This window comes from Eptesicus fuscus, chromosome 6, assembly GCF_027574615.1.
Source record: "Eptesicus fuscus isolate TK198812 chromosome 6, DD_ASM_mEF_20220401, whole genome shotgun sequence".
Classification (NCBI taxonomy): Eukaryota; Metazoa; Chordata; class Mammalia; order Chiroptera; family Vespertilionidae; genus Eptesicus; species Eptesicus fuscus.
In genome coordinates this window covers 103,023,416-103,033,117 of record NC_072478.1, presented here as the reverse complement: position 1 = coordinate 103,033,117, position 9,702 = coordinate 103,023,416, and the positions used below count along the sequence as shown (strand labels likewise).

Below are 9,702 nucleotides of genomic sequence, written 5' to 3'. Positions count from 1 at the left end.
TGTGCGGAAATGGGTCGCCTACGCAGAATCTCTGACAAGTGAATAGTGGCCTCGGACTTTCCGTTCCGGTCTGAGCGGCCTGTAGCTCCCAGGAAGTTAGGAGGAAGTAGCGGAAGGAGAACCCGCGCGCAGGGTTTTCTGGGACATGTAGTCATGGAACTCCCGAGGCTCTATCTGGAGGGAACCCTTAAGTCTGCACTTTTCGCAGTCACTACCCAGTGCTACTTCCGGCTCAGAATTCAGCTGCGAGCTGCCAGGAGAGGTCGGCTTCTCGTTCCCACAGCGCTCTGCGGAGCACGCGGCGCCTGTTGGGAGCTGTAGTTCTCGCTCTGCGTACTGCGTCCACCGAGGGGGAGGGCGGAGCTGCCGGCGGCCCGGGCGGGCTGGCAGCTAGTGTGGGTGCGATTACCGCCTCCGCCTCTGCCGCCTCCGCCGTCGCCTCCTCCGCACGGGCGGTTCGCTGCTGCGCGGGGAGAGCGAGGCGGGGCCGCCGGGGCCGCCATGGAGCCCGACTCGGTGATTGAGGACAAGACCATCGAGCTCATGGTGAGTGCGGCCCGCTGGACCGTCTGTTCTTCCGTCCGCCCGGCCCCGGGCGGGCCTGCCCATCTCAGCGTCCGGCCCCGGCCCTTCCCCGCCGTCTCGGCCCCCATTCCCCCACCTCCCCCCCGCCTTCCCTGGCCTCGGGCCCGGCGCGGTTCCGTCGGATCCCTCGAGATCTCTGGCCGGAGGTGGCCCGGCCCCCTCCTGCCCCTCGGTTCTCCTCCCTCCCCCAGTCCTGTCTCCGGGCCCATCTCTCGAACGACCCTCGCTCGCTAATGCTGTGGCCTTAGCTCACACCCGCTCTGGCATCTCCTTCTCTTTGAGAAGTGGATTTATTTTTTCTCCTGTTTCTTCGGTCCAGGCCTGCACCGCTCTTGCAAGCCCCACTGAGGCCGAGTGAGATGGAGATGGGAGGGGGGACCGAGGAGATCGGTCCGGGCCTCGGGCCTCCGCGTCCTAGCAGGGGTCTCGGCACCTTCTCCCCAGCCTGGAGCTGTGTGGGTGCCGGGATAGGCCCTACGGGGTGGAGGTGGGAAGCGCTGGGGTGTGAGGCTGGGCCGGATTAAGGGCCTCTTTCCCGGACCTCAGTGATGTCCGGCTTCTCGGACAAAGGGCTTCCTACTGGGCCGAGAGGGATGTTTGCATAGCAAGGCCCCAGGTACTCCGGATTCCATCTCCCCGGAGTAACTTCACGTTTCCAGAGCTGCTTTAGGAAATTGGAGAGGAGGGGGGGGAAGGGTTGTCCTCATGACTGCCGCCCGCCAGTTCTTTCTTCTCCAAAAAAAAAAAAAAAAAAGAATCTTCAGTCCCTGGGGGAGCGATCACTCTTCTGTTAGAAACCATTTCTAGCCAGACCAGACTTCCTCGTCCCCGCCGACACCCCAATCCCTTTCCCCCTTAGGACTTGGAGCCAGAAGGGTGTTTTGTGTTTTTTTTTTTTTTTTTTTTAAGAAACGGGACCATGAGAGATTGGCTACTTGGTGGATGATTGGGTGGGAGAAATAAAACATGGCAGCTATTACCTGCCAATTTGAACGTTAGGGAAACCACACTGGGCTGTGGAGGAAGTCAGAGCCTCAGCAAATGGACAAGCCCAGGGTTTCTTCCTGTGGAAATCTTGACAGTTTCTTTGTATCTCTCCTGACACGGTAACAGCTTCTACCCAGGGTGGAGGGGAAAGGTGAGAGAATCTGCTTCACCCAGCAAAATGTTTTCCCAGCCAGATTTTCTCCAGTGTGAAACATGTTTATTGAGTCAGTGATTCCACTGGGTAGGGTCGGTGACATCAGAGCCACTTCCCCCATTTCATGCTATAAATAATGAATGGTGACACTGAAAGTCTGATGGATAGCCGCATGGTTTCTGTGGACGATGGTATCTGGGGAGTTGAGAAGCATGTTTGAAAAATGGAAGTACAGTAGCGTTATGGGAGGCCGCTTAATATCTGCTGTCCTTTGCATAATTCACAGGGCTGGACTTCTCCAGCATTCTTGAGTACAGTACTCTATATATATATATATATAAAAAGCTCTAGTAGTTTCTAATTTGTGTGTGTGCGCACACGTGTGGTTGCTTTTTAAGGGATCCTGTCACTTGTGGATTTTTATTTGATTTTCATTTGTTAAGTAATTTTTTTCCTCCTCAGTATAATTTATTGAGCTATTGTAGTCAAGCCTTTGGCATTCTGCAACTTTGTAGGTTACTTTGGTAAAATGTCTTAGTTAGAATTACAAATAGAGTACATATTCTTATGGTTGTATTTACCGTACTTCATAATAGAAAACGTGGATCTGGGTACCTCTTTGACATCGTCTGTTCTGTGCTCCTTTCATTTCTAATGATTTGAAAAATAACTGATTGTCTTTCTTTTCAAAAGAATTATAAGAAACACAGTGTAATCTACTTAAGTGTTTTCGGGCGTATGGTTAAAAAAGTCTCCAGCCTACATTTACTGTCTTTTTATGCTCATAACTTAAAAACATTTTGATTTTACATGATTGTGCTTGTCTCTGCTCAGAAAAGATGTTTCAGCCTTTTAAAGACATTATAACCTGGGACTCTTAGAAAATTTAATAAAGAATTTAGTAGTTATCTAGATCAATTTTAAAATGGCTTTTTATACACAGATTTTGATATTCCCTCAAAGGGATAGCCGTTAAGATTTTTAGGCAATGCTTTTCATAAACATATGTATTTATTTCAGTGTAGTAGACAGCACAGCTACTTAACTGATTTAGTAAATCCAGGATCAGATGTAGGAATGATAAAGCCTTAAAATCTAATTGCATGTGGCTTTCTGTGTTCACCACATTTTAATTACCGTTTTCAGAAGTAGGTTCAAAATATTTTTTACATTGGCTTCAAAAGAACATGATTGAAGGAGGGGAAGGGGTTAAACTTATGCTATTTTGAAAGCCTAAAGTATGAAATATTTTTAGATTTTTATGAGTCAGCTTCAGTACTCAAATATTTGTGATTGTGCTGCCTGTACCAGTTTGGCACTTAATGGTTAACAGGATAACTTTCATTTGGTGTTTCAGCGCGTGCTATATTAAAGTGAGGAAACAGACTTCTAGGGTATCTCCAACTTCTTAATCTTCATCCCTCTACTTTCTTTCTTTGTGACTCTCCTTTTTTTTCTTGCACTTTAACTTAACTTATTTATTTATTTATTAAGAAATATATTATTATTGATTTCAGAGAGGAGGGGAGAGGGAGAGAGAGATAGAAACATCAATGATGAGAGAGAATCATTGATCGGCTGCCTCCTGCACACCCCCTACTGGGGATTGAGCCTGCAATCCAGGCATGTTCCCTTGACTGTAATCGAACCCGGGACCCTTCAGTCCATGGGCCAGTGCTCTATCCACTGGGCCAAACTGGCTAGGGCTCTTGCACTTTGTTGTTTACTCTGGTGACAGAGTAATTAAAATCTCCAAAATATAGCCCTGTTGCGATTTCCACCCCTGCCTGAGGCTGGGTCCACAAAGAATGCTTCTCCAACATACCTACCTCATCAGGTTCAGTCTTTAATATTGACTATATACTCCTTTTTAAAAAAACGTTTTAAAAAAAATTGATTCTGGAGAGAGGAAGGGAGAGGGGAAGAGAGAAACATCAATGAGAGAAACATTGATTGGCTGCCTCCTGCACACCCCCTAGTGGAGATTGAGCCTGCAACCCGGGCACGTGCCCTGATCGGAATGGAACTGGAGACCTTTTGGTGCACGGGATGGCCCTCAACCAACTGAGTCGCACGGGCCAGGGCTCAACTATATACTCTTGATTGAGACAATTGTATTTACAATTGCTGATGGTGAATAATTTAACCACCAAATAACTTTTATGACCTTATATTGGCCCAATACTATACCTTGTTTATGGGACTGTTTTTCCAAACTTACAGATTTGGTAAAATCAGATTTATTATTATTAACTAGAGGCCCCATTGGTAGGGTCCCTAGCGGCTGCCTGCTGCCACCGGGGCCTCCTGCCCTTCCCCCAGGTCGCTGCCACTGCCAGCCTGGGCCTCCCTCCCTTCCCCTGGCCGGCTCCGCCCCCTGGTCGAACTCCCAGATGAACTACTGGCCGAGGGGACAATTTGCATATTACACTTTTATTATATAGGACTAGAGGCCTGGTGCACGACATTCGTGCACTGGAGCGGGGGGGGAGGGGGTGAAAGGGGTCCTTCAGCCGGGCCTGCACCCTCTTGCAGTCCGGGACCCCTTGCTCCTTACCGCCTGCCTGCATCGGAGGCGGGAGAGGCTCCCACCACCACCACTGCACTCACCAGCTGTGAGCCCTGCTTCTGGCTGAGCGGTGCTCCTCCTGTGAGAGCATACTGACCAGCAGGGGGCAGCTCCTACGTTGAGCGTCTGCCCCCTGGTGGTCAGTGCATGTCATAGTGACTGGTCTTGCCGCTGTTCGGTCGATTTGCATATTAGGGTTTAATTATATAGGATGAGGTAGAAAAATAGTAACCATTTTAAAATATACCAAGTTCACCAGGCTATGTCTAGCACAGTGGACGTCACTGGAAAAAATGAGAGTTGTCTATTATGTATCACATGGTATTTATTATCACTTGAGTTAGGATATGAGGCCCTCATTACTAGAAAGCACGCACAGAGCTAACTGGAAGAGAAAGATGGATAATCTTCTATTAGAAGATGGCAGAAGTTGATGCTAAAAGATTAGGAAAGGTAATTTTGCCTCCTCTGTGGGTGTGAACTCATCCCTTCCCCAACCTTTACATCAATAACGGGGCAGTTTTACTCTATTGTTAGCTGTTGAATGGTTCTCCTCTTTGCTAAGTGACCTTAAGTGAGCCATTTTCCTTGTTATCGCTGGAATGTAGTAATATAAGTAAAATACATTGGTGTGGTATCAGTGCTATTTTTAGAGCTGTTGAAGAAAGGCCCACAAGGCCATGGAGATGAAAGAAACAAGTGAAGATATTGGAAAAATCTTTTTTCTTTTTGGATTTTCCCCCTTCCTATCATTGGCTTTCTAAGTAGAGTAAGTGGGTTGTTTAGTAACTCCTTTAAGGAATTGTATCCTAAGTCTAGCTGTGTGCTGATTTCCCAAGTGCAGATTAAATAGACGAAGCAATGTTTAAGTAGGGTCCAAATGAAATAAACAATATACATATTCCTAGACCTCATTGACCTGCCTCAAGAGGCTGTGGCTCAAATATATCATTTTTTGCCCCCGATTTTGAAGTAGGTAAGATGTCCTTTCAGATTTGACAAAAACCAACCAACCAACCAACCGTGATCCTGCACACAAGTCTTGGCACTGTTGACCCCGATGCTATAGAGCGCTGGCACAGGAGCACATTACATAGGTTCACAGAATAGCACGTATGTCCCTCTGAGTCATGCTGTTTGATTCTATGAATTCTAGAAACAAACTCTCTGTGCTGGGAGGTGTCTGGGATCCTGAGTTCCATCTGGTGATATTTCCACTTTTAAGGGAAAGAAAGCATTTCAAGTCCTGTTAATTCCAGTTCCAGCTCCCTTCTGGCTGTTCTTCCCACATCCCTCACTCAGTCTATTTTCCAGCCAAAGCATGAAGGACTCTAGTTCTTCTGATTGTGCTCACACTCTTTCCTTCGTCGGCACCAGTATGAACTGACCTAAGCCCATGTATTGAAGGCTGCTATTATGGGAAGGACCTAATAGTTGGCTCTCTGGCGAAATGGGCTTAGGTCAGATGTCAGCAATCCTCTCTTTTACCTATGCTAATAAAGTCCTGTCCCTTCAAAACAATTTAGATGTCACCTCTGATGTCAGTGTGTTATGGTGGCCGACACCACTTTGGTTTTTTACCTATAGCACTGCCTACATCAGCGGTCGCCAGCCTTTCGAACCTCACACACCACCGGTGGTCTGGTTGGCGACCGCGGGCCTACATGCTAGTCATTACTAAATGGAATGAATAAATTCTGGCTCTTTGCATTTATTTTGTGGGACTTCACATATTCTGGGCTTGTATTCTAGATTCCTGTTTGTGCCCTCTATTAAATGATAAACTCCCCACAGTGCCTTCTTGTACCAGGTGTTTGGTAAATGTTACATTGAATTTTTTGGTTGATTGTTTACATGCATTATTGCTGTCTGCCTTTATCTTAACCATCTTTTCTGAAAATTCTCATCTATATCACTAATTCTCATAATAATCTGTTCCTAACTCTTACAATACTTATCATACCTTCCTGTTTATTATAAAAGCCTGTGATTGTGTTCAGTGCCTCTGTCTTATTGCCCTTTGAATACTTCATAATGCTTAGAACTTAGGTGTGTAGATTTTTTTTTATAATTATTTTATTTATTTTTATTTTTTTAAACATTTTATTGAATTTTTACAGAGAGGAAGGGAGAGGGATAGAGAGCTAGAAACATCGATGAGGGAGAAACATCGACCAGCTGCCTCCTGCACACCCCCTACTGGGGATGTGCCCGCAACCAAGACACATGCCCTTGACCGGAACTGAACCTGGGACCCCTCAGTCCGCAGGCCGACGCTCTATCCACTGAGCCAAACCGGTCTCTGCTGTAGATGTTTTTTAATTGAAATTGTTAGGTGTGTTTTTTAAAATATATTTTTATTGATTTCAGAGAGGAAGGGAGAGGGAGAGAGAGAGAAACATCAATGATGAGAGAGCATCACTGATTGGCTGCCTCCTGCACACCCCACACTGGGGATCAAGCCTGCAACCCAGGCATGTGCCCTGACCTGGAATCAAACCGTGACCTCCTGCTTAATAGGTCAACACTCGACCACTGAGCCACGGGCAAGGTTAGGTTTTTGTTTGTTTTCTTCCTGTTGTGAAAGCTTTTTAAGATTTCCTTTTGATAACCTTAAGCCAAGGGTGGAGATGAATAGAGGAGAAAAGATAACCTTAAGCCAAGGGTGGAGATGAATAGAGGAGAAAAGGGGAAGAGGAGGGTGGTGTGTCACAGACCTCCATAGACTTTTCACCATATTTACAGAATTGACACAGACACCCAATTGCTATCTGCACATCCCGAGTGTGATTGATAGCAGAGTATTGAGGAAACTCAGATTCCTTTCATAGCTGTTGACGTGAACTCGCCCAACAGTCGATACGTTCTAAGGGTTCTGTGACCTTAGGGAAGTAGCAGAAAGGGTGTGGGCTTGAGAGTGAAACACTGATTTGTAGCCTGGCTCTGTCTCTTGCCAGCTGTGTGACCTGAAGAACCTTAACCTTTCTGAGGTGTGATTTTATTATCTGCAAAAATAAGAAAATGTAGGCATTGTTTCCACTTATTGGGAGGATTGTATGAGATATGTGTGTGAGGCTTGTTTCTCAGCACCTGCCTGCCGCACACTAACATTCCCGACAAGTACAGAGACTGTGTTTTGTAAAGGACAGTCAAAATAGTTGGTGTGCAGAGGTTTTCCCTCCTCCCACCCCCGCCTCCCACCGAGTTGTGCATCTATTTATTTGTGAAGCTTTACAGAGGCCTAAAATTCAGTTGTTTTTAGCTATTTTTTTGGGGAAATGATGAAATCATACAGAATCAGTATTATCTTGGAAATCTGGGAAGCACTGTTGAAATTACTAAGAACTACCACTTAGACACAATTAGACCTGTACTCTTAACTACAGAGAAATCCTGTTGGGTTTTCAGGTAGAAAGAGACTGGTGATTAGTCACATTGACAGCGAACATTGTGATTTACGTTTGAATGGTTTAGGATTTTTGATTCTTGTTTTAGCAAAGCTGATGATTTGACCTTTAACAGACTGAGCAGTGAGTATCACACAAGGTTTCCTCCTGAGTTGCATTTGAGTTGTTCAGTGAATCAGTTGACAAAGGGGGAAAACCTGTCGGTCCAGAATGTGGTTGTTTCCCTCAGTTAAGTTTCTGCTAATCACAATGGCCTAACAGGAAGTTTGTCTTTGTAGGCAAATGAGAGACAAACCAGGGGCCTGACCTTCCCGTAGGGTATCTCTAACCTGGATCTCACTATTATTTTAACAAAATTCAAAGATTGCCGAGTTCTGTGATGTCAGCAGGAAGCATTTTCAGGACATTCCCTCTCGGGGTTAGTTAACCATGAACACTTTCGAGCTGTGAAGTAGAAACCGTGGGGCATTAACATGTAAAAGTCTCTGTGAGTAGAGAGATGTGCAAATATAAGTATAATGAATATAGGAACCATTCTCTTAATAGCAATCTTCTGATTCACAGAAGGAAAGGAAGAATTAAATGAGATTTCTACTGAGAAAAAAGGAACTTGAGTATTTTACATTTTTAAGAGTTAAATTGAGAACACCCACTTAGGAGAACTAATAATAAAATATATTTGGTTCTGTGACATGGTCACTTGGGGACTTAAAGAGGAAGGGGCAGAGGACAGGGGTCCTCAGTCTTTACACTCCTGGTCTGGCACCTGTTGATCTTTATGTCTCCAGCATAAGATCTTCCCCCACTTAGGCATTCAGTAAATGCTCACTTGAAGGGAAGAGGGGAAAATGAACTCACTAACACAGGGAAAAGGCCTGACGATTCTAGAGGTTCAGAAATGGGTTCGTTAGTCAAATTGTTCTGGTTGTGGTTTGCTACAGTTGTTCAGCATTTTTTGTTGTAGCACTAAGTTACACTTTGAAAAGCAGACTCCTATTATATTGCCTTGGTAGTTAGCTGCTAACCATAGCTCACTGTAGCTGCTTTTATCAAAACTGGGTTGCTATTATATTCTTTGGCTCCAGAGTAATGTCACTTAATGGGAAAAACTTGAGCACTCATTCTCTACTTGAGACTTTACTTACCTAGTATGTGGTATCTTTTAAGTTTTGGGTATTAAGGTATTTCCATCTGATTATTCTGGGGAGGTTAATCATTGACTGGTATTTCAGTCACTTCAGTTGCTTTGCCTACAACCTGAAAAATCCAAACATCTTTCGTCATTGCCTATGATTTATTAAAAACCTGGGAATTTAAAAATTCTTCAGTTTCAACTAGATTTGAGGTTCTCGGTCAGAGACACAGTCTTTGCGTATAAACAAAGACTAGTTGGGCAGCATTGCACTGTTTTATTTTAACATTAATATTGTAGGCCTTAGAGTTACATGGCTCTTTGCTAATGAAATGCTTTCTTAAGTGGCAAGATCTAGGGAATTAGCTGTTCAGGATGGCTCCTCTGGTTCAGTTGTATTTTTGTTCAGCTACCAGTGGTCGGCAGACTGCGGCTCGCGAGCCACATGCAGCTCTTTGGCCCCTTGAGTGTGGCTCTTCCACAAAATACCACGTACCCTAATTAAGTTAATAACAATGTACCTACCTATATAGTTTAAGTTTAAAAAATTTGGCTCTCAAAAGAAATCTCAATCGTTGTACTGTTGATATTTGGCTCTGTTGACTAATGAGTTTGCCGACCACTGAGCTAGGCTGAAATATTTCCTCTTCTATACTGTGTTAGTTCTCCATTGATGTTAATTAACGTAGGGACCGTTGAGAGTAAATCTTGGTTTCATCTGCTCCGGAATCTTGGCCTTTCTAATCCTTGGACTTGGGTGCAGCTGTGCTCTGTGTAAAGGGCTTCGGCCATACTACCTGGTAGATATGGGAGTTTGGGCAACTTATTTCCTCTCATCTTTTTTGAGAATTAAATGAGTAATGACTAA

At 44.9% G+C, this 9,702-nt stretch overlaps 1 protein-coding gene across 5 annotated transcripts in view; it reads left to right on the top strand.

Annotated features, from left to right (window-relative positions):
- The first annotated feature begins 180 nt into the window (after nt 1–180).
- The window catches only part of FBXW11 (F-box and WD repeat domain containing 11), a 101,616-nt gene continuing 92,094 nt past the window's right edge, over nt 181–9,702 (top strand). For 2 of the 5 annotated variants that reach the window (XM_008147612.3, XM_028154590.2), the window contains exon 1: nt 181–546. In XM_008147612.3, the coding sequence (XP_008145834.1) occupies nt 502–546 (45 nt within the window). In that variant the 5' untranslated portion in view covers nt 181–501. The remainder of the gene's footprint in view (nt 547–9,702) is intronic. The other 3 variants (XM_008147615.3, XM_008147613.3, XM_028154593.2) reach the window with 2 other exon arrangements.